The sequence below is a fragment of the Schistocerca cancellata genome, chromosome 6, assembly GCF_023864275.1.
Source record: "Schistocerca cancellata isolate TAMUIC-IGC-003103 chromosome 6, iqSchCanc2.1, whole genome shotgun sequence".
NCBI classification, from domain to species: Eukaryota; Metazoa; Arthropoda; class Insecta; order Orthoptera; family Acrididae; genus Schistocerca; species Schistocerca cancellata.
Genome location: NC_064631.1, coordinates 596107889 through 596134171, shown reverse-complemented (window position 1 = coordinate 596134171; position 26283 = coordinate 596107889). Strand labels below are relative to the sequence as shown.

Sequence of the window (26283 nt, the reverse complement as noted above, 5' to 3'; positions counted from 1 at the left end):
AACTGATTGTTCGGTAATTTTCACATCTGTCAACACCTGCTTTCTTTGGGATTGGAATGATTATATTCTTCTTGAAGTCTGAGGGTATTTCGCCTGTTTCATACATCTTGCTCACCAGATGGTAGAGTTTTGTCAGGACTGGCTCTCCCAAGGCCGTCATTAGTTCTACTGGAATGTTGTCTACTCCGGGGGCCTTGTTTCGACTCAGGTCTTTCAGTGCTCTGTCAAACTCTTCACGCAGTATCGTATCTCCCATTTCATCTTCATCTACATCCTCTTCCATTTCCATAATATTGTCCTCAAGTACATCGCACTTGTATAGACCCTCTATATACTCCTTCCACCTTTCTGCTTTCCCTTCTTTGCTTAGAACTGGATTTCCATCTGAGCTCTTGATGTTCATACAAGTGGTTCTCTTATCTCCAAAGGTCTCTTTAATTTTCCTGTACGCAGTATCTATCTTACCCCTAGTGAGATAAGCCTCTACATCCTTACATTTGTCCTGTAGCCATCCCTGCTTAGCCATTTTGCACTTCCTGTCGATCTCATTTTTGAGACGTTTGTATTCCTTTTTGCCTGCTTCATTTACTGCATTTTTATATTTTCTCCTTTCATCAATTAAATTCAATATTTCTTCTGTTACCAAAGGATTTCTACTAGCCCTCGTCTTTTTACCTATTTGATCCTCTGCTGCCTTCACTACTTCATCCCTCAAAGCTACCCATTCTTCTTCTACTGTATTTCTTTCCCCCATTCCTGTCAATTGTTCCCTTATGCTCTCCCTGAAACTCTGTACAACCTCTGGTTCTTTCAGTTTATCCAGGTCCCATCTCCTTAAATTCCCACCTTTTTGCAGTTTCTTCAGTTTTAATCTACAGGTCATAACCAATAGATTGTGGTCAGAGTCCACATCTGCCCCTGGAAATGTCTTACAATTTAAAGCCTGGTTCCTAAATCTCTGTCCTACCATTGTTATAGATGACAGAGGGATAGAAAAACAATTAAAATCGCTCAAAAGAGGAAAGGCTGCTGGACCTGATTGGATACCAGTTCGATTTTACACAGAGTACATGAAGGAACCCCCCCCCCCCCCCCTCCCCTCACCTCCTTGCAGCGGTGTACTGTAGGTCTCTAGAAGAGCGTAGCCTTCCAGAAGATTGTAAAAAGGGCACAGTTCATCCCCGTTTTCAAGAAGGGATGTCGAACAGATGTGCAGAACTATAGACCTATATCTCTAATGTTGATCAGTTGTAGAATTTTTGGAACACGCATTATGTTCGAGTATAATGACTTTTCTGGAGTTTAGAAATCTACTCTGTAGGAATCAGCATGGGTTTTGAAAAAGACGATTGTGTGAAACCCAGCTTGCGCTATTCACCCACGAGACTCAGAGGGCCATTGATGCGGGTTCCCAGGTAGATGCCGTGTTTCTTGACTTCCGCAAGGCCTTTGATACAGTTCCCCACAGTCGTTTAATGAACAGAGTAAGAGCATATGGACTATCAGACCAATTGTGTGATTGGATTGAAGAGTTCCTAGATAACAGAACACAGCATGTCATTCTCAATGGAGAGAAGTCTTCCGAAGTAAGAGTGATTTCAGGTGTGCTGCAGGGGAGTGTCGTAGGACCATTGCTATTCACAATATATATATAAATGACCTTGTGCATAACATCAGAAATTCACTGAGGCTTTTTGCGGATGATGCTGTAGTATATTGAGAGGTTGTAACAATGGAAAATTGTACTGAAATGCAGGAGGATCTGCAATGAATTGACACATGGTGCAGGGAATGGCAATTGAATCTCAATGTAGACAAGTGTAATGTGCTGCGAATATGTAGAAAGAAAGATGCCTTATCATTTAGCTACAATATAGCAGCTCAGCAACTGCAAGCAGTTAATTCCATAAATTATCTGGGAGTTGGCAATAGAAGTAATCTGAAATGGAATGACCATATAGAATTAGTTGTTGGTAAAGCAGATGCCAGACTGTGATTCATTGGAAGAATCCTAAGGAAATGCAGTATGAAAACAAAGGATGTAGGTTACAGTACACTCGTTCACGCACTGCTTGAATACTGCTCACCGTTGTGGGATCCGTACCAGATAGGGTTGATAGAAGAGATAGAGAAGATCCAGTGGAGAGCAGCACACTTCGTTACAGATCATTTATTAATTGCGAACGTTACAGATCATTTATTAATTGCGAAAGCATTACGGAGATGATAGATAGACTCCAATGGAAGACTCTGCAAGAGAGACGCTCAGTAGCTCGGTACAGGCTTTTGTTGAAGTTTTGAGAACATACCTTGACTGAGGAGTCAAGTAGTATATTGCTCCCTCCTACGTATATCTCGCGAAGAGACCATGAGGATAAAATCAGAGATATTAGAGCTCACACAGAGGCATACTGACAATCTTTCTTTCCACGAACAATATGAAACTGGAATAAATGGGAGAACCGATAGTGGTACTCAAGGTACCCTCCGCCACACACCGTTAGGTGGCTTGCGGAGTGTAGATGTAGATGTAGCAGGAGCAGAAATGTTTTCAATTTCTGTTACTTCATTGGCTATTTTTGCTTAGCATATTCCTACAGTTTATAGGGGAGACACAGCTTGTCTATTCATAGAGGTTAAGTGCAATTTCTCGTCTTTGGAGTTTGGAAACTGTTCGTTGGTGTAAAGACTGTAAAGAGGCTGTTTAAAGTTTTCATGTTATGTGATGTTGACTTACTCAAGGTGGATTGTCTTTTAAACAATTAAATACGGTTGCCTTGTAGTCTTTATGCATCACTTTTCATTTTTCTTTATTTTTCATGTTTTGGTAACTTGCTCATGGTGGTTCCTTTTCTTACGTTTTCCATTATTTTGATAGATGTCTCACTTTCGTTCATCAGATGGACTATTAATTTTATAAGATTGTTTGTCCTCATCTTGTTGACCAGATCAGAAATTGGTACTCCTGATTAACAAAAATTTTATCAATAATAAAATGTTCCAGGCTATTATGCCAAGGTCGAATGGATTTCACCTAAAAACCAAACATTTTGTCCCCCTCTGCAGAGGACATTTTCAAGCAGGATCGTAGATTCTTTGAATGTTCAATTCACACCCTGGCTCGCTATTTATTACAGTAAAATTCCACTTGCACACAGTGGCATGATGTCACATGTTTTTAATGCATGAGAGCAATTGACCATTGTTGACTGCTGGTATCCACTGTTGCTTTCATGCCATCCTTCTTCCTATTGAAGTTCCTGGGGTGTTTTACAATCTCTGTGGCCTCTCTTTATAACCTTTCGTGGTATCTGCTTGTGGCTGCTAGTACTTCAGTCCTATCAATATGAATGTGATGGTCTCCTGTCTGCAAAGCATGCTCCTTAACAGCTGACCTATCAATCTCCCCTCTTCTGCAATTGCCCTTGTGCTCTTCTAGTCATTTTTGACTGTTCTTTTTGTAGTACCATTGTACATCTCTCCACAGCTACACGGAATCCTATAAATTCCTGCTTTTTTCCAGTGGTTGGTGAGCATCCTTAGCCGATTTTAGATGATCTTGTATCTTGTGAGTGGATTTGTAGATTATCACGATGTTCCGCTTTTTCAAGATTTTTCCTATGCCATCATTAATGTCCTTAATGCAAGGCAGGAAAACTTTCTATTTCACTAACGCTTGAGCAGTGCAATGATTTCTACACAGTGGTGTTAACACTCTTTTCATCTCATCAAACGAATAACCATTCTTGAGCAATGCATTGGTGAGATGTTTTAATTCTGTGTTAAGCAGCTCTGGTTCATAGATTTTCCTTGTTCTATCCACAAAGCTTTTATAATGCCTCACTTTTTCTGTGGTTTGTGGTTCTAATCCCAGTATTGGTAATGGTATGTGTATGTGGCTTTTCAGTAAATCATGTGGCCCAAGCTACCATCTTCTTTCCTGAAAACTAACACATCAGGCAAATTCAATCTTCCATCTACCTCCTCCTCCATGGTAAAATGAATCTTCAGATTGATCCTGTTGAGATATTTGTGAAACCGACGCAGTTCCTTCTTGCTATGCCGCTACGAAACAAACATATCATCCACGTACCAGAGCCACATATTCAGTTTCTTGTTTGCAGTTTCCAATGCTTGCTCTTCGAATTTTTCTATAAAGTAGTTCACTATGACTGGGCTTAAGGGTCTTCCCACAGCGACCCTATCTGTCAGTTCATAGAAGTCATTGTTCCATTTGAAATACCTTCATGTCAGGCAATGTTCTGCAACAATGGGAGGAAAAATTCAGTTCAGTTGTTGCCACACTTTATTGATCAGAACCATAGTGAATAGCAATACCACATCAAAACTAAGTAATATATCCTCTGGTTCTATCACTATGCTTTTTAATTTACTTATAAAATGTGCCAAATTCTTGATATACGAATCCGATTGGCCCGTATAAAGTCATTTCAGTAGAAAGAAGGATGGCGTGAAATTGAATGACATCAGGATTCCAATGCTGAAGAATGTGTGCACCAGTCTTCCACCATGGAGTGATAGCAACAGCGGTTGAAGGCAGTCGACAAATGTCAATAGCGCTCATACATTTGAAACGTGATGTTATGCCACTGTGCATAAGCAGAATTTTGCTGTAGTCAGTAGCAAGCCAGGGTGTGAATCAGACATTCAAAGAATCTACAAGCCCCTTGAAAATGCCCTCCACATATGAGGACAAAACATTGGATCTTAAGGTGAAATCCATTTGACCATGGTGTGATAGCCTGGAAAATTTTATTAACTGTGATGTTTCCTGCCGTGAAAGTTTACATTTTATAACAAAAATATTGTAACATGTTGTAAAGCAAAATTACTGCTAGTTGTTTTTGGTTCATTGAACTATAGTTTTGACAATCATTGTTTTTCATGTATTTGAAATTTTGCTGAAAAATTACATTGAACTGTAGTTTTGACAATCGTTTTTTAAATACTTGAAATTTTGCTGAAAAATTAAAGATTGAAACTAAGAGGAGACACTATTTTCTTTCACGTTAAGCCTTGCTGATTTTCTGCTTCTAATCATGCCTTTACTGTCATCTTTTGCTTGGAGTTTCCTTATTGATTATATATAGATTGAAATAGTTAAGTGATCAGTTTTTTACAGGACAGTTACCTCAGCAGTATCCAGAAAATGAGCTTGTTCATTCCTTCTGTTGTATATACATTTTTCACATTGCTCTGCTACCTCATATGCCAGTTGCCACAGGCAGTTGCAGGTGATGCTTGGGGCTGGTAGTGTTAACACTTGTGATTCATCTACATTGTTTTTTTTTGTGCAGCATATTTATTTTATGCAACAGAATATCTTAAATTAGTTCTGAAGAAGTGGTTCATGGTGTGGGTTCCTGTAGTCATGTCCTAGTTCATGAACCACGGGCAACGTATGAGTGGCCAAGTAAGTGGTCCCGACAGTCGGGATACCAGTTACTTTGGAATAAGGCTGGACATCTCGGACATATTCTGAGTCGTGGTCACCTTTGTGCTCATACGGCAAAGACTACCAAATCCACCGGTTAGTCCCTCAGCCGTTAGGGGTAAAACCCAATGGGACTCGGGGCAAGTAAGGCTAGCAACCTGCTTCCCTGGTACTTTAAATATGATGCTGGCAACAATCAGAGCAAAATGCCTCGGACCTTTGGAGGTGACGGAGTCCCACCTCTAACTGACAAACCAGGGACTCCTAAGATACGACTTGGCAAACAAATGGTAATGAGATGGGGAGCTATTAATATCAATGGGGGCTACTCTGGGAAGAAGGTAGAGCTGGCAGAGGCTGCAAGTAAGATGGGGCTGGACGTTTTAGCTGTTAGCGACATTCGGGTAAGGGGTGAGAAAGAAGAGGTAGTGGGAGAATACAAGGTCTACCTGTCAGGAGTCAAAGCAGGAATAGCACAATGGGGTGTAGGGCTTTACATCAGGAAAGAAATGGAACCCAGCGTAGTTGCAATAAGGTATGTAAATGAACGACTGATGTGGATAGATTTGACAGTGTCTAGCAAGAAAATAGAAAATTAGGATTGTGACAGTATATTCGCATTGTGAAGGGACAGATCAAGATAAGATGGATAGTTTTTATGAGGCACTCAGTGATGTAGTTGTTAGAGTAAAGGACAAGGACAGTGTTCTGCTCATGGGTGATTTTAACGCCAGGATTGGAAATCGAACAGAAGGGTATGAAAAGGTTATGGGTAAATTTGGAGAGGATATGGAGGCCAACAGGAACGGGAAACAACTCTTGGATTTCTGTGCCAGTATGGGCTTAGTAATCACAAACTCCTTTTTTAAACATAAGAACATTCACCGGTATACTTGGGAAGGCAGGGGATCCAGATCTGTCATTGACTATATAATAACAGATCAGGAATTCAGGAAGGCTGTGAGGGACACACGTGTATTCAGGGGATTCTTTGATGACACTGATCATTATTTAATCTGCAGTGAAATTGGGATTGTGAGGCCGAAAGTGCAGGAGGTCAGGTCCATATGTAGGAGGATAAGAGTGGTGAAACTTCAGGATAAGGAAATCAGGCACAAGTACATAACAGCGATCTCAGAAAGGTACCAGTTAGTTGAATGTAGTCAATTACAGTCATTGGAAAAGTAATGGACAAGGTACAGGGACACAGTACTAGAAGTGGCTAAAGAATGTCTTGGAACGGTAGTGTGTAAAAGTGGGTTGAAGCAAACAGCTTGGTGGAATGATACAGTCAAGGCAGCCTGTAAAAGGAAAAAGAAGGCGTATCAAAAATGGCTACATACCAGAACCCAGGTAGACAGAGAAAGTTATGTTGAAGAAAGAAACAAAGCCAAACAGATAATTGCAGCATCCAAGAAGAAATCGTGGAAAGACTTTGGAAACAGGTTGGAGACTATGGGTCAAGCTGCTGGAAAACCATTCTGGAGTGTAATTAGCAGTCTTTGAAAGGGAGGTAAGAAGGAAATGACAAGTATTTTGGACAGGTCAGGAAAACTGCTGGTGAATCCTGTGGATGCCTTGGGCAGATGGAGGGAATATTTTGAAGAGTTGCTCAATGTAGGTGAAAATGCGAAAATGCGAAAGAAACAAAGTTGAGGACCAGATCTTTAGCTTACGGCAAATAATGGAGAAGTGTTATGAGTGGAACAGGGAATTGTATCTATGCTTTATAGATCTAGAAAAGGCATATGACCGGGTTCCTAGGAGGAAGTTATTGTCTGTTCTACAACATTATGGAATAGGAGGCAAACTTTTGCAAGCAATTAAAGGTCTTTACATGGATAGTCAGGCAGCAGTTAGAGTTGACGGTAAGTTGAGTTCATGGTTCAGAGTAGTTTCAGGGGTAAGACAAGGCTGCAACCTGTCTCCACTGTTGTTCATATTATTTATGGATCATATGTTGAAAACAATAGGCTGGCTGGGTGAGATTAAGATATGTGAGCACAAAATAAGCAGTCTTGCATATGCGAATGACTTAGTTGTGATGGCAGATTCGATTGAAAGTTTGCAAAGTAATATTTCAGAGCTAGATCAGAAAGATTAGCATCTCCAAAACGAAAGTAATGTCAGTGGGAGAGAAATATAAACGGATTGAGTGCCAAATAGGAGGAACAAAGTTAGAACAGGTGGACAGTTTCAAGTACTTAGGATGTATATTCTCACAGGATGGCAACATAGTGAAAGAACTGGAAGCGAGGTGTAGCAAAGCTAATGCAGTGAGCGCTCAGCTACGATCTACTCTCTTCTGCAAGAAGGAAGTCAGTACCAAGACTAAGTTATCTGTGCACCGTTCAATCTTTCGACCAACTTTGTTGTATGGGAGCGAAAGCTGGGTGGATTCAGGTTACCTTATCAACAAGGTTGAGGTTACAGATATGAAAAGTAGCTAGGATGATTGCAGGTACTAGTAGATGGGAACAATGGCAGGAGGGTGTCCACAATGAGGAAATCAAAGAAAAACTGGGAATGAACTCTATAGATGTAGCAGTCAGGGCGAACGGGCTTAGATGGTGGGGTCATGTTACATGCATGGGAGAAGCAAGGTTACCCAAGAGACTCATGGATTCAGCAGTAGAGGGTAGGAGGAGTCGGGGCAGACCGAGGAGAAGGTACCTGGATTCGGTTAAGAATGATTTTGAAGTAGTAGGTTTAACATCAGAAGAGGCACCAATGTTAGCACTGAATAGGGGATCATGGAGGAACTGTATAAGGGGGGCTATGCTCCAGACTGAACGCTGAAAGGCATAATCAGTCTTAAATGATGATGATGATGATGAGTTCTGAAGAAGAAACAAAAAAATAGTAAGATCATCCCTACTCTACTAAGCAATCACAGTGCTGCACTTTAACGGGCACTATGAATGAACATTGAACAGAAGTGCCCCGCTGTTGCTGCCACAGCCATATTATGTGTGCAGACAAACGTCAGCTGACATCATCACCTGCTTTTGTGCTCCACTCTCAGTCACATTGATATTTAAGATAGAGGTATAGTAAATTAAGATCCTCTTCTCTGTGGTGCAGTATAAACTCATCTAACATGTAATTGTCTGGTTTTCCAGTAAACTTCTTCCTGTCATAATACAGTGTCAGTATCAGGTACTACTTTAAATTAAACAAGAAAAAATGGGACATGACTCAAGTGTCTAATTCTTGGCCAGTCCTGACAGAGAGGGTCAAGTTGGACTTAGGGTCTACCAATTTGGAGACCAACAACTTCCCATTTTCCATGTGGATGCTGGATTTGGCATTTTTTGGTGCCCGTGATACAGTGCCTGGTAACGACCAAATCTGGTACAGCATACTGCAGCACTTGCAAAGAGCGTCTAAGGAAATCCTCTTATAATGTTTTAATTCAATAAGGCTGACTGACCAATTCCGCAACTTGTAGTGAGAGGTTATTATGATCCTTCTGTGTAAACCAGAAAAGGACTGAACATGTCCCAGTAGTTATCGGAGCATTGCCTTAATGAACTGTGTTGGAAAAAAAGACCCTAGATTGCATGGTCAGCTGTCACCTGGTTTGGATGTTAGAGATCAGGCAGCTGCTTAGATGCTGATAGTGTGGATTCGGTAGATGTTGGTCAACTGTTGACAACTTGACCCTGCTAGAACACCAGTAGGCCTTTGTATGTAACAAGCATTTTGCAGACACTTTTTTTCACTTCAATAAGGCATACAACACTATTTGGACGCACAATATTCTCAGTCAGCTTCATCAGTGGGGCTTTCATGGCCACTTCCCCATCTTCATTTGGCCCTTCCTCTCAAGCGTGCTTTTTAGGTACAGAATTGGTGATGTATTATCAGATAATTTTGCGAAGAAAAATATTGCTCCCCAGGGCAGTGTTTTAAGTGTTACTCTCTTTGCCATAGTTATTAACAGAATCACGTCCACAGTATGGAGTCCTGTCCAAAGCTTCTTATTTGTGGACAATTCTGCGATCTTCTGCTCTTCATCCAAAACTCTCAACAGTGAGTTGTCAGCTACAACTTACAGTGAAGAGGTTGGAGGAGTAGACTGTAAAGACTGGTCTCAACGTTTTCTGCAGAAAAGAGTTTGTGTGTGCGGGTTTTCATTGTAATTATTCTCATATACTTTTGATTCACCTGAGTTGAGTGTGTGGGACTCTGTTCTATGTTTTAAAGAATTTGTGAGGCTTTTGGGCTTCCTGGAGAGCAGACTGGGCATGTCTGATCCAGTTTTATAGGGCTTCATGCAGTCGCAGCTGGGTGCACAGTGTATGGGTCAGAGAGGCCTTCTTACCTGAAGATCATTGATGCTATACACCTGAGGGGGTCAAGCTAGCCTTGGGCACTTACAGGACCAGCCCCACACCCAGTCTCTATGCTGAGGCTGGTGGACTGTCACTTACCATCCAGTGGCAGCTCGTCATGGTGCCTCAGGCATGCCAGTTCCTCTGTACTGCCGCCTCCTCACCACACCACATCATTGCTCACCCCACTATGGAACACCTCTTTATCCATTGCCCACGGGCAACAAGGCTGTTTGGGATCTGTGCAAAATGTGTGCTGGAGCCCGTTGATGGGTGTCATGCACAGGCTCAAATTCTGGGTTTTAACTGTCCGCGGCCCTAGTTACTGCAGAGGCCCATAGTGATTTTAGATTTAGTGCGAAACAGGTGAGGCTGCATTCCTGCATTGTTTCTAACAGATAACTTTATGACATTTGAGCACCACAACTATGTAGCCATATTTACGGATGACTCTAAACAGGGAGACTCCATTGGTTGTTCTGTTGATTTTCCTGATCATCTGCTCAAGGTCCAACTGCTTCAAGACCTTACTGTTTTCGACGTGAAATGATACATGATCTTGCGGGCACTGAAGCAGATGCGACACATTTTGAGTGCTAAATTCCTTGTCTGTTCAAATTTCCTGAGTGCCCTTCACCCTCTACAATGCTTGTACCCAGCAGATAAATTAGTCAGAATATCCAAGATGCCCCCTTCAATCTACAAAGGCTGGGAAAAGAAATGTCTTTCTGCTGGGTATGAGGGCACAAGGTTATTGCAGGGAACAAAAGGGCGGATGCAGCAGCCAAGGAGGCATGTTGTGATGCTCAAATTATTCAGTGCACCATCCCCATATACACTGTACCATCCCCATACATGCTATCACCTTAATGGGGAGAAGAATGGATGACAGTGGGATACAGTAAGCTGCATCTGGTAAAGTCGACAGTGCGGCCTTGGCATACCTCCTTCCAGCCACATAGATGGCGTGAAGTCCTCCTTACTCATTCTCGCATAGGCCACAGCCCTGTGATGCATGGCTTCTTGCTCTGGTGAGAGGACCCTCCAGTGTTGTGCTTGCAACATACATATCACTGTGCACCACATTTTGTTAGTGAGAATATTAAAGTTCTGTGGTATAACCAACTTCTTTCCTAAATTTTTAGGGAGATGTTCGTAATGTGTCTACAAGGTGAGTGGCTCACTCATGTTTTTGTAATTGGTCAGCCAGTCACATTTGCCTGTGCTGTTATTTTAGGCCTCTTTCGTTTCCAGGTATAGTACTTTTCACCCTTTCTCCATTGCCTTAAAGTGTGGAAGATAGAGTGATTCTGTGGGTCATCACAATTGAGCGGGGAGTGAGAGTGTTATTTTTTGGCTTCCTCCTCACTGTGTGGCTACAATTTTACCCATTTTATACACATTAGTTTCTTTTAAAATGGACACACACACACACACATTATTTTGTTTTACCTGTATCTGGCCACATATTGCTGTAACTCAGTCTGCTTAAGTGGAAAAGAAAGAGAAAGTACACATATATAATATGCATGTGAATTGCGTATAGTCCTAATCTCCTTCTCTGTCTGTCAATCTCCTCTCCCCCCCCCCTCCCTCCCCCTCTCTCACTTTCCCTCTTTCAATCCATTTCCTCATCACACCTTTCTCTGTCCACTTTCACCTCCCTCCTCTCCCCATCTCCCCCCCTCTCCCCATCTCCTCCCCCTCTCCCCATCGCCCCCCCCCCCCTCCGTTAATCTACTTCTTCATGTTTTCTGTGTATCTTTTCTCTGTCTCTTTTCTCCCACGCCTCTGTCCATCTCCTCTTCCCCCTCTATCTGCCCTTGAGTCTTGTTTATTGTTATTGCAAATTCAGATTCTGTAGTAGTATTCTAATCATGAACCAGTAAGCCACATATACAACTTTCCTGTTTGTTAACAAGGTTTCGCTATATAAAAAAGTACATAGTCTATATGTGTCTGAATATTTATTATGCTAACGTGTAAAATTCTGATGCAAATTGGAAATGTACATTTTGAGATTTTGTGTAATAATTTTTTTTCACTATACCCATGGTGTTCATTTTAACTGTATCTTGAAAACTACACATTGGATCAAAAATAGTTATAATTCCAATTAGTCTTGGAGGAGGCCATCCAACAACATCACACTCGACCTGCCACCCCACATTTGCACGGGTGGTGGGAGGGGGGGGGGGGGGGGGGGGGGACTGAAATCTTCAGTGGGAACCCCAGTTTTTTTCAGCAGATTGCGATTCTATGACAAAGTCTACATACATTTTTTTCTGAAGCATTTTCTTTGTTTTGCCATAGATGGTGCTGTAATCGGAGGACTAGGAATGGGTAAACAGTTGTAATTTACTACATGCTACTTAATGGCCCTTGAATATCCAGTGGCATGTGGGAGCCCACGTCCATGCTGTGAGGGTAGGACAGGCCAGTATTTCATAGCTTCTAGTTAGAAACCCTATTTGCATTGCTGTATTCCTCTGACATTTCAAACAGGGGACTACTCAGTACACCACTGTGGCCATGGCTCAAGGTGAATGCTACTCTACTTTCCCAATTAAAGTGTTCAAACGTAGTATCACCAACTTCAATACATTTAGTGATCCGCTTTTCATATGACCATACATAGGGCAGAAGCATATCTGTGGGAACGTCGGCACAGGTGTGTATGATGTAGTCGATCATGGCTTTGTGGCCTGTTGGCACTTTCTGGTGTACATTATCTTTTAAATATCCCTACAGAAAGAAATCCAGCAACATCAAGTCCCGCAACCAATTGGGCCAGTTAATGGGGCCACCTCTGCCGATCCACCAACCTGTGTAAACATGGTCTAATACCTCCCGTGCTTCAGTTATTTAATGCACTGGGCAACCATCATGCTGAAACCTCATACACTGTCGAACATCCAGGGCTACATCCTGCAGTAGTACCATCTCTCAGTGCAATGTTCACCTTCCTGCAGTTGTTAACAAGGGCACCTCAATCTGAAGCGCAACATATGTGAGAAGCCCTTAGTAGCTCGCCTTTCACAAATTTTACTTTAAATTGTGACTAAAGCAGTTTTGCTTTGTATTTCTTTTATACGTGATGTGTAAGTACTCCTTCCTTTTGTACTGTTAATCAGTTTTTAGTTTTGAAACTGTGTTTCTGTGCTTTTGCATAAGCAAAATGTTACCACGTCTGCTGTTGTCACATAAAACTTTGCCTGTGAGTTCAAGTACTAAATACTGTTCATTTTAACATTCAGCTGCCTATATTTTGAAGGTTAAGTAACACACTTATATTTACAGCTACCAGATGGCACTCTTGGTGTCATGTTCACCTGCCCGCACTTTTTAACGTGGGTGCCTCAGTCTGTTGCTACCTGTGGCTTTACAGATATGAGTAGCCCATAGTGGCTTGCCTTCATGCTTTCATTTTAAAAAAATTTGTGACTAAAGCCCTTCTGGCCTGTTATTTATTTTATACGTGACATGTAAGTACTGTCTCTGTCTTGTATTTTATATAATTTTTTTCCCCATAAATTTGTAATTATGTTACAGGCCGCTTTAAACATTTAAATTCTGATAAAAGCACTATTAGAAGTGCTGAAACCTGGTTAATAAGACTAAAAATTGTGACCGAGGGCTCATTTGTTTCAACATTATAACACATTTGCTTCATTTCTTTTTGCTGGTCTGTACGGTGCCATCAGGCTTAAAGGTGTTCACAGCCTTGTAAAAGAACGCACAAGAGCAAGCTTTCTCTGGAAAAATCTTGGCGTACAGGGCAACAACAGCCTTAACATGGGGTTCCCATTGAAGATTTCATAGTTGCCACCTACTACCTATACATGGGTAAGGTGGTGGGTCGAATGTGGTATCATTGGATGTTCCCCTACAAGACAAACAAATTTGAATTAAAACATTTTTTATCTGATGTATAGTTTTTGAGATATTTCAATGTCATCAGTTAAAATGAACTTCCTGTGTATTACATGTATATGTTTCTATATTATAAGTATGAACAGTATACATAAATTAAAGAATTATGTGCCTAAAAACACAGCCGTAATAGAATTCAACATTGTGTCAAAATTTCAAAGCGATCGGTCAAGAACTTTTGGAGTTTAACTATTCTGAACAAACCAACATTTTCATTTTTATAACACTTCCCCTTTTATGACATATATACCAGACAGTGTTCCAGTAAGTATATAAAAACACATGAGTATTCAAATGGAACATTGTGTCAAAATTTCAAAGCAATCCATGAAGAACTTGTGGCAATTTGAGATTTTTGTTGAGCATTTTTTAATATGAAGGTGAAAACTTATTGAAACAATGTTTTATTATTTAATCAGTATGTACATAACAACTACACACCCCAGAACACATAATAACCACAGAGTAATTATAACACAACAGAGTAAACAAAAAAGTTGTCGATATCAATATACATAACTTAACATGTCCCCTTAAATTGACATTGACACACAGTATGAAGTCTAAAAGTACAGTCACTCCTTCACTTATTTCACAAGGCCCACAAATTCTTACACATTTTTCATGTCTGGTATTGCTAAGTGGCTTTGTGAAAGCATCGGCTGACATTTCTTCAAAAGGCAGATGTTCAACATTAACAACACCTGACTCAACATGCCTTCTTGTAAAATGATACTTTATATCCATATGGTTTGATCTAGAGTTTGTCACTAGATTATTGGCAAATTGAATGACTCCTTTATTATCATAATATGCTGTAAATGGCTTTATGACACTGCTTGGCTCTACCTCAAACGTAAATTGTCTTAACCACAGAAAATCTTGAACAGTTGATGCCAAGGCCTTATAATCAGCTTCACAAGTAGAAAGTGCAATTGGTTTTTGTTTTCTACTAGACCACAAAATTAAAGAGTTTTGCAATTTTATGCATGAACCAGTTACAGAGTGTCTGTCATTGATTTATTTCCCCAATCTGCATCACTGAAGACTGTTATTTCTCTGTTACCATCTCTAGAAAATTCTAGCTTAAATATCTAAACAATCTTTTTACTGTCAACCAATGAATCTTTTTAAAGCAATGATTATATATGCTAAGGAGACTTACAGCAAAACACGTATGTAGAACACTTCCTATTGCTTCTTGAAATTGTACTTTGATGTCATGTGATTCAACTGCTTCAAAGTCCAAACCAAGTTCAAGTGGTGTTGCACCGGCTTGGCTTGATTAATTTCAAATTTCACCAGAACTTTTTTTGCTTAGGATTTCTGGGAGGTCCAAATTTTTGCTTTATCACAATCCCATGTAATTTCCTTGCCTAGGTATTGGCGTATCTGTCCTAAATCTTTTATCTAAAAATGTCTCTTCAAAGAACTTTTGAATTGGTCCAAAACACTTCTGTCGTTTGGGAATAACAGCACATCATTGACATATAAAGCTATGATCACTAGTTTGGTGCCATCTCTGTGGAAATAGATACATGGATCAGAGCGCGATCTGTTCAGTTTTTTGATTCCCATCCCTATCAGCCTGTTCGAGTCCAAAACAGCTTTCTTCAGACTCCAGGAGTTGCAAAATTTTCTGGTGAAATGACAAATTTCTTTATTTAAGTCTCTGTAGAGATAAGCAGTAGTGATGTCAACACGGTTGATCTCCAGGTTCTCTCGAGCTGCCATAGACAAGATATACCTAATGGATGCATGCTTGACCGCTGGTGCAAAGGTTTCCTGATAATCAACACCTTGAACTTTAGCACATCATTTTATCACTAGGCGTGCCTTAAACGTTCCTGGTGTACTGTTAGTCTCAGGCTTTATTTGTAATACCCACTTAGTCTTGAGTGGTTTATGTCCCCTGGGTAGCTCTACTTCTTCAAGTGTGTTATTACGAACTAGAGATAAGAATTCTTTCTTCATTGCTTTTTCCATTCTTCATTATTCGCCCCTTTCAAAGCTTCCTTGACGTCGATGTCTTCACTTGGAAGTCCTTCTTTCAAATAGTAAGTAACATGATCTGGCCTTGTCTTGGGTTTTGGTTCGCTGCTTGACCTTTGAGGTGTAACCTCGTGAACTATGTTTTGATTCTCATGACCCACATCTTGAGCCTCAGTTTCTATTGAAAGGTTCATCATCACTGTCTTCTGATTTAACTTTTTCTTCAGTTTGTGAAGTATTGATGTCATGAAGAACTGCTTCTTGTTCCAATCCTAAGGCATTTTCGGTCTTCGCATTTTCTGTCTTCGAACTTGGAAAAACTCTCCTCTTCCAGGAATTCTACATTCCTACTAACAGTCATCTGGCCAGTCTCCCTATTGATGAATCGATAGCCTTTGGTTGCCTGACAGTAGGCCAGAAGTGTCAACTTCTGTGACTTTGTATCCCACTTCTTGCAGTGGGGTTTTGAAATGTGAACCATTGCACTGCAGCCAGAAATTCTCAGACATGGTAAACAAGTCGTAGTCCTATGCCAAAGTTGATACGGCGTCTTATCTCCGAGTGTGGTGGACGGTGAACGATTTGATAGGTACGCAGCTGTAGACACAGTTTCAGCCCAATACTCCTTCGGTAGGTTAGCATCGAACATCATAGGACTACCCCTTTCAACCAATATTGTATTAGCTCTCTCAGGAACACCATTCTACTGTGGACTGTAACATACTGTAAGCTGGTGGATGAGACTCTTAGAAGCCAGAAATCCCTTTAGTTCATCATTGACATACTCCTTTCCATTTTCAGACCACAACTTCTTAATATTTCTACCTGTCTGCTTTTTCACCATGGCTTTGAAGTTTTGAAATATCTGTATTACCTCAGATTTTTTCTTCAAGAAATAAACAAACCTGAGTCTTGAAAAATCATCAGTAAATATGAGAAAATAATGATTTCCACCAATAGACTCTGTCTCCATTTGCCCACACAAATCAGAATGTACTAAGTCTAAGATATGTTTAGAATACCTTTTGCTAGATTTGAATGGAAGACGTAACTGTTTTCCCACGATGCACAACTTATGGGAATCCTTGACCACAATATCTTCATTTACTCCTCTTGAAGCCTTTGACGCCTTCTGCATACTTCTGCGATTCATGTGTCCTAGCCTGTGATGCCATAAGAATCCATTATCCTTTGTATAGTAGCACTGTTCCATTTCACTTCTATTCAGACAATAGATGCCATTCTTAGGCAATGCTTTGGCAATTAGTTCACTTCCTGCATTGTACCTGAATCCACCTTTTTTATTAAAAGTCACTTTATGTCCTTTGCTTGCAATTTTACTAACTGAGAACAAATTTACAGTTGAGTTGGGGATGTGAATCACATCAGATGCTTCTGCTTCTACTGTTTTATCACCAGTATAGACGGTCAGATCAGCACTTCCAGTAGTCTCTACTACTAGGCCATCACCTCCCATCCTGGTTACTGAACTATTAGGTGGCTTGACATTATGAAGCTTCTTTCCCTCATTAGTAATGTGAGTTGGGGCACGGGAATCTAAATACCACATATTCTCTCTATAAGACTGCTTACCATCAACAGCAAGAAAAGCTTTCTTTTGCTGTGTCTGTTTCCTAAGTACATATTCGTCATCATTATTTTTGATGAGCCTCCTCCTTTTTCGTCTTTACTAGAACAATATTTAGCAATATGAGTTGGTTTATTGCACTTGTAGCATTTAATAGTACGTTTTGTAGGCCTCTTCTTATTTGTATATTGAGCAGATTCCTCATTTCCATTTGCATCTTCGGGTTTATCTTGTAGCAGTTTCACTTTAATAGAATCTCCCATATACGTGTGCCACTATTGTCAAGTGCCATGATCATAGGCTGATAATAAGCGGGTAATCCAGCCAGAATCAAAGTTCCTATCCACTCTTCACTCAGCCCAAACTTCATTTTGTTTAACTTAAACACGGTCATTATTATACAATTTCAGTAGTCATCTACTGAATTACATTTATCTAATTTGGTGGTGATTAATGAAGCTCACTCTACACGTGAGTCTTGTGTTTTCAAACGCCTACTTGGGAATAATTCTTCTTGTCGACGAAAAGTATAATTGGGAATGTGCCCTTTTGTCTCTCTCCTTCCAAGAATTGTCCCATTTCGTTGGATCCGAAGGAGCATTGTCGACAACATCCCACAATTTGTCATGGCCCAAATATGCCTTCATGACAAATTTCCATGTTGAGCAGTTTTCATGCCTGATCAACTTTTCAATCACTAGAAGTCCAGTTGAGACTGTACCACTCGTTTTTAGCTTTGAGTAGGAGAAAAAATATCGGCAGTCTGCATTCGAGAGTGATCGGTCGGCAAAATATGAATGATCGGCACATGCGTAACGTACGAACTGGCTCTGGATTTCCGCACACAGCTTCGATTTTAACATTTATAAAACCTTACTTTCACACTTGTGTCTGGACCCATAACCTTTTGTTTAGCATTTTTTAATATAAATGTGAAAGCTTTCTGAAACAACATGTTATTAATTAATATCAGTACATGCATAACAACTACTACACACCCCAGAACACATAATAACCACTGAGTAATTATAAGACAACGGATTAAACAAAAACACTGTTGATATCAATTTACATATCTTAACAATTCTGAAGAAATGAAATCTATGTCTGTATTTATAGAGAAAATATAGATGTTCCTAATTGTAAATCCCCTAAAGTTTTTGACCGAGTGCTTTGAAATTTTGGCATGATGTTCCATTGCTACACATGTGCGTTTTTATTTACCTACTTTTCAAATATAAATGATACATAAATTTAGCAATGGGGAAATGGTACAAAAATCTCTAAAAGTTACATATACCTGTATTATACATGATATGTTAAAGAATTAGCACCTAAAATCATGCCCTTATTAGAATTCAACCTTATTTCGAAATTTTAAAACAATTTGTCAAGATTTTAGGAAATATGCAATTTTGAACAAATAACATTTACATTTTTACTTATATAGATGTGGTGCTGAATTGTGTTCGTTACTTACTACACATTTTCTTACTGCAGTAGAAAAAATTGAATATTTATGCAATGTTTATTCACTTCAGTATTGGCGTGGAAACAGTCTCTGAGAGCTTCCTATTGTCTTAATATGGTTCAGTGAACTGTTCTTTGAACCCAGACCATTACCTTTTGTGAACAGTGTTCTGACTGATTGAGCTATACAGGCACAACTGCCTCCATAACAGCTTCAATTCTGACGTTATGTCATTTGTTTCAAAAATATCCTGGGGAGGAATGTACCATCTAGTACTTTCCCCAAGGGCCCGCCCTCTCTTTTCCGAGAGTGAATGAAAGACAATTAAAAAAATTGAAACAGTGAATGGAGAGGGGTAGGCCTGCCATCAGATCCATTGCGGGCCACAGAATGTGCATTTCTGCTTTAAATAATCTAACTCCCATATATAAAACAGCTTCAGATGTTTGGTTACTTTACAAATGAGTTAATGTGTTAAATATTTGACATTAAGCTTGTAAGCAGGGGCATTTTTATTTATATAGATGTGGTGCTAGAGGACGTAATGCTACATTCTCCTGAATTGTGTTTGTTACTTACTACACATTTTCTTACTGCAGTAGAAAAAATTGAATATTTATGCAATGTTTATTCACTTCAGTATTGGCGTGGAAACAGTCTCTGAGAGCTTCCTATTGTCTTAAAATGGTTCAGTGAACTGTTCTTTGAACCCAGACCATTACCTTTTGTGAACAGTGTTCTGACTGATTGAGCTATACAGGCACAACTGCCTCCATAACAGCTTCAATTCTGACAGTACCCTTCATACTTTTCACATAGCATTGCCTATGAAAGGCAAGGGTCTAGGTTCAGTTTCTGGTCTGGCATTCAATTTCAGTCTGTCCGGAAGTGTCATGAGAGTAAACTCTGTTTTGCAGTTGGAATGATTCATTCTGGAAACTTCCTGCCAGACTAAGAATGAAAAATGAGCCTCTGCTTTTTTGTGTGTGCTCTTACATAATGCTAAGAGCATGACAGGATTATTGAAAACTGACATCTTAATAGCAGCAGGCAGAGAATATTGTGCTCTTAAGTGGGATAATAAAGCTAAGAAAATAAAAAAGAAAGAAATGGGAGAAAGTTTGTGATTAAACGGAACATTTGAGAGAAGTTAAAATACTTTCAAGCATTATAGCATGATGAAGATGGTAATAAGCAGAAGCAGAGCCTGGAAGATGACAATGTTGTTGTTGTAGTCTTCAGTCCGGAAACTGGTTTGATGCAGCTCTCCATGCTACCCTATCCTGTGCAAGGTTCTTCATCTCTGAGTAACTACCGCAACCTACATTCTTCTGAATCTGCTTAGTGTATTCCCTTGGTTTCCTTCTGCGATTTTTACCCTACACGCTTCCCTCCAATACTAAATTGGTGACCCCTCGATGCCTCAGAATGTTTCCTATCAACTGATCCCTTCTTCTAGTCAAGTTGTGGCACAAATTCCTCTTCTCCCCAATTCTATTCGGTACCTCTTCATTAGTTACATGATCTACCAATCTAATCTTCAGCATTCTTCTGTAGCACCACATTCCAAACGCTTCTATTCTCTTCTTGTCTAAACTGTTTTTCGTCCATGTTTCACTTTCGTACATGGCTACACTCCATACAGATACTTTCAGAAAGGACTTCCTGACATTACATCACAAAAATGAATTACATTCAGTACTTTTAATTGTACACTCTTTGTGGCACATCTGTGCAGCCAACAAAGTCAGTAATGCAATTTAATGCTTGGTACTTGAATCAGAAGTACCTGGCTCTATCCTAAATTTAAAAAATCCTTTCTCGTAATGCAGTGACAAATTGAGGAGAGGTGGTGGTGTAATATTCCTATGTACCAGACCTGACACCAGTTTCCTGTGTCAGACCCCAAACTGCTACTTGGTGTCTCACTGAGAGTGAGTATATGACATTTTTGGTAACAAGTAAACCTCCAGTTCCTTAAAGCAAAAGTGTCCAGACTTGCTAGTACTGCAGACAGCAAACCACCTACTGGTGACTACATAACGGCTGCAAAAGAAAGAGTCGTTATGTCGTTTGTTTCAAAAATATCCTGGGGAGGAATGTACCATCTAGTACTTTCCCCAAGGGCCCGCCCTCTCTTTTCCGAGAGTGAATGAAAGACAATTAAAAAAATTGAAACAGTGAATGGAGAGGGGTAGGCCTGCCATCAGATCCATTGCGGGCCACAGAATGTGCATTTCTGCTTTAAATAATCTAACTCCCATATATAAAACAGCTTCAGATGTTTGGTTACTTTACAAATGAGTTAATGTGTTAAATATTTGACATTAAGCTTGTAAGCAGGGGCAGTTTAAGGCCCAAGTGACCTTGGGTGACAAGCTGAGAAGGGTGCCGGAGCTGCTAGAACGACATATCTATACAGAACATATCACAATTAGTAGCAGCCACTTGGGGTGCTATACTGAGAGGGGCACTTGAGTATAAGATTTTTATGCATTGCATATTACATATAGTAGCAAAAACTGACACGGGTGACAGTGTACAAAAGAAAAGGGGGTTGGGGGTGGAGGCGCCAGATGATAAGTCACTCATGTGGAAAAATGTTCTCAAACCATCCCTGCATGTAAGCAAGAAAAAGTTGAGAAAAGTTTGTTGTAATTTACTATGTGCTTTGTCTATGGAACATTGGATGAATGTAGTCTGAGTAATTTGTGCTCGTTTGTAACCAAAAGCTAGTCTTTCACACATCTCACTGTTTATGACACTGTATCTCCTGAACTGTTTGTCATACATTGATATAATTTTGCAGGTAGATTCAGTGATATATCTAGATACTCTCTGCAAAGTGTTTTACAAATAGAGTTACAGCAGAGTCTCTACAATCCGACACTTCACCAATCCGACGCAATGAGCCAAGATCGAGTGTCGTGGATGGGTGGGCCACTTCAAGTGAACAGTTTAGTAAACAATACATAGTCAGCCACTAATTGTTGATTACTGCATGCATTGTGCAGTCGAATTAGTACCCTCTTTAACTTGACTGTGATAGTGTTAGGTGAATGTTTTGTACTTTTCTTACAATATGTCTCAAGCAGATAGTGAAAAATGTAAACACAAAACATTGACTGTGGTTGAAAAATCTGAAATTATTAAAAAATTAAGCAAAGGAGAAAAAAGCAGTGATTTAGCTTCATTTTATGGCATTGGGTGTGCTACCATTTCTGGAAACAACAAAAATCGTAATGAAAGTGAGGGGATTGTGTACAATTTGAACAGCAGAAGAACTGACAGGAAAGTGATAAAAACCGGTGAATACGCATTAATTGAGGATGCTTCAAACACATAGTTCCTTCAGGAATGTAGTAAACACACTACAGTTTCAGGAGGTTTTATCAAAGTAAAAGCGATACTTTTCTATAAAGAAATTATGAAAAAAGATTATTTCTACACAACTACCAGATAGCTTGATAAGTTTAAAAAACTGTTTGGTATCCACTTGCTAACTACAACAAGAGAAAAAACTCTCTTGTGACTTTGAAGCTGCAGAGCTGTACAGACAAAAATTCAAGAAAACTTTAGAAGAGTTAAATCTTTGTCATGATCAAGTTTATAACTGTTATATCCTAGCCAGTAATGCCAACCGAGCCCGCTACCAAAAGGTTGGCAGCATCAAAGCTCGGACGCCGTCCGCATAAGCAGCGCCAGCGATACAGGAAATTGCCGCAAGTCTGCGCGCGCCACCGCTGGCTTCTGGCTTCTTAAGCGCTGGAGTCGCGAGCGCTAGGACAGTTCTGTATTCGCCGCTCAGTTGTATACTCGCCACCGATTTGGGTACTTGCTAGTCAGTTGTGTGTTCATCGCAGCAGAGTTGTTGTTTGTCGTCAGCCGACGCTGACCTAGCCGCTCCGACTCGAACTAGACAGATTTCTGTAGACACGGAGTTCACTACTGTGTTTCTGTATCTTCGCTAATAAAGATAAGTACCGACTTTTATTTAATCAGAGTGTTTGGGTTTTCATCTTTCTGTTCACTGTTCCAGCGGACCGGTTGGCCCGCTATTAAAAGTGTGGCGGTGATTTCGTAAGCCGTTTCTACAGCGAAGTGTTTGTCGCTACGAACGCTGCCACAAAAATAACGCAAACGAAAGTGGATTGTTGTGGAAAATTTCGCCCAACAAAACATTCGTCCGCAAAGCATAGTGCTCCTGGCAGAAAAATGTGTAAAAATAGGTTGTCATTTATGTCATGCTCTGCTGCTAATGGATCACACAAACTTGAGCTGCTTGTTATAGGAAAATCAAAAGATGCTAGGACTTTAAAAAATGCAAAACATCTACTAGTCAAATATAACACCAAAATAAATCTTGGATTACATGGTGATTGTTCAGTGAGTGGTTTCATGAGGAGTTCGTGCCTTTGGTCTAAAAATTTCAAGAAGCAAAATTTGTCTCAGATAGCTTTGTTGGTGTTGGATAACTGCCACAGATATCTAGTTGAAGATGAACTTGAATCCAAAGGTGGTTTGAAAAAAGTGAGGTTTCTTCCCCCAAATGTAACCCCTTTGCTACAACCTATGGACCAGATTATTATCCAGACTATTAAGGTTCATTATAAAAAAAAGCCTAGTTTGTAGTGTAATTAGCAAAAAGAAAAGTGTTATTCAATCATTAAAAGAAACAAATGTGAAAGACATTGTTTACAACCTTGCTTAGGCTTTGGAAAGTGTTGGTATCTGCATATGGCAAACTGCGTCCAGCTCTTCCTTACTAAACAAGTCCAAGAAATGTTTTAAAGAAGATAAAGGGAATGAGAAAGATGTTGACTCTATTAACGACGAGATCAAGCTGCTCCAAGAGACAGTTGATATCTGTTCAAATGATTCTGAAACATTGTGTATTAACCACATAAATGACTGGTTATTTGGAAACAAAAATGAAAATTGTCAGCTGATGAGTGATAACAATATTATTCTTGATTATGGCAATGTAGAACAATGGGAAACTTTGCCAGCACAGACCGAACGACATAGCGATGATGTGAGTGCTTTTAACATATGTATCACTTGGCCTGAGGGAAACGACGCAGAAGCAGCTGATGTTTTAGTTTGGAGGAGGCAGCAAGAGAGAGCTCTAAAATCTTCTTTGAACTCGAAAAAACCAACAAAGATTGACGACGTACTATCACAAAAGAAGGCGACTGATGAAGATGAATGTAAAAACAATTTATATATTAAAAATTATATTGTTTTTTTTTTGCGTTAATATGTTTGTTGCTATAAATATGACGTAAAGTATTATTAACATATGATTTGAGTTCTACATATCATTATTGTTTTGTGAGTCGATTAAATTTTTTAACATAAAAAAACCAGCAATTTTCATTGAAATTCCAGTAATTTGACATTTTCTATAATCCAACATATCCCGGTCCCATATGCATTGGACTACAGAGACTCTACAAAATGTTGTGTCTAATTTTGAAGTTTTACTGCTCACTAGTTTTTCACAGATCTAAATGTTTATGACGTCAAATCTCCTGAACTGTGTGTTTTGCAATGATATAATTGTGCTGGTACATTCAGTGGTATTTGTGGATGGTGTCAGCAAACTTAGTTGTGAATAGAGTCAGAGGTAAAGAATTAATAAGTTAAAACATCATGCCTAATGCTGGAGTTTGACTGCATGAACGACAAAAATTGAGTAAGCGATAAAACTTGTTTCATTTCACCATTATGTGGGTGGGGGATCATAAGAGGTTTGAAATTACCAGTCAAGTTTGTTATAAGTCACTAAGTGCTGTCATTCTCAAATACTGGATGCATATAGTCTGGGTATTGACACACCATCAGTTACAGTGTCACAATACAAACACACAGTTCCTAACTGCAACAATTGTCTTAGTATGTTAAACTTTTGACATAAGATTATACCTCTTAATGAAGAGATTAAGACAACATTTTAAATTCTGTCATTAATTACACAAAATACTGAAAAATAAATTTTTTTTTGCCCACTTGAAGCCCTTAGGTAGGCAATCCGCAACTTGCACTGGTTTCCGGGATAGCAGTTTAGTAATACAGATAATTGGTCTGTTGGATGGCGACATTAGTTCTGTTGCCTCTTGGCACTATTAGAGAGGTGCAGGCTATGGGTTGTTATTGGCGTACACTCTCTCTTTCATTGCAGGCTTATACCTAACAATACAGAAACTGCACAAGCACTTGTCACAGTCATTTACACACACACACACACACACACACACACACACACACTGAGAGAGAAAGAGAGAGAGAGAGAGAGGACACACACTTCAGAACAGGTTAGAAAAAGGATCAACTAAGCACCTTCATAAGAACCTTGCTTTGGCAACAGTGTGATGTTTCTGCATTGTCATCAGTGATCACTGCCTGGGTATAAGACTAACTTTATTCTTCTTCAAACAGACTTCAATATGTGTGCTTTTTTAACTTCCAAGTTGGGTCCTTATTTTAACCTTTTTAAGAAGTTGAAATGTACTTCTTACTAAGTGGTTTCCTCAGGTCAGATGATTTCTTATTTGACTGCTTAATTCATAACTACAATCTGTTGTTGTGGGTCAATTAAGTGATATTTATAGCAAATCAGATTTACATGAATATGCAGCTTTAGTTAAAAAGTGAATTTTGGAAATGCATTCTGATTTGGAATATGTTGTTTTTTGTCTCTAGTTATATTTGTCTATCATCATGTGCTCTTAATAGACACTTAGATAAGCAGCATTATTCCAGGTATGACCTTCATGACGTTATAGTCCACACATGGCTAAAATTGGACGAAATGTTGCATAAGAGAGAATTAAGTGCAAGATAAGAAAGAGAGAGAATGGAAATAAATGAGATAACTTATTGCTATTTGGTCTTGTTTATACAGTTTTCTTCTTACCTTTCTGTACACCATTTCAGATCTCGCAATCACACACGCGTTCCCCTGCAAATGTCGTTTGGGAGACAGGGAAATGGCACCACTTGTTGAAGCAGATATTTACCGTGCAATGGAACAACGTCACCTTACGCTTGTGGGATGGTATCATTCCCATCCCTTCACAGCAGCCACACCAACACTACGGGATATAGATGCTCAGTTGGAGTATGAAATAAAGATGAAAGGAAACAGTGATGCTAGTTACACACCATGTGTTGGTGTCATCTGCTGTAAGTTTCCAGTCAGATCTTATTATTGTCTAAGTATAGTCTTTTGAAGTAGTTATTGGTGTTTGTCTTGACTGTATTCTTCAACTAGCATCATTCATCTTTTTTAACTGTCCTAGGTATTTCAACATAAGCAAAAGCTATAATCAGTTGAGTTATTCTGCAAAGTATTAGTAAACTCTTGCAGAGCAGAACTGTGAGATATACCAATAGCATCACATAAACAGAGTGGCAAAGAAGGAATTCATAATTTTGAAAGCAAATATAAGGTTAAAAGAGTTTTTCCACATGAATCCAATAAATATTGGGGTGGCTACTTCCT

General features: G+C 39.6%; 1 protein-coding gene across 2 annotated transcripts in view; it reads left to right on the top strand.

Annotated features, from left to right (window-relative positions):
• LOC126088497 (MPN domain-containing protein) overlaps window positions 1-26283 on the top strand; it is a 178711-nt gene that overhangs the window by 105102 nt on the left and 47326 nt on the right. For both annotated transcript variants that reach the window (XM_049906636.1, XM_049906637.1), the window contains one exon: window positions 25716-25964. In XM_049906636.1, coding sequence (XP_049762593.1) covers window positions 25716-25964 — 249 coding nt within the window. The remainder of the gene's footprint in view (window positions 1-25715; window positions 25965-26283) is intronic.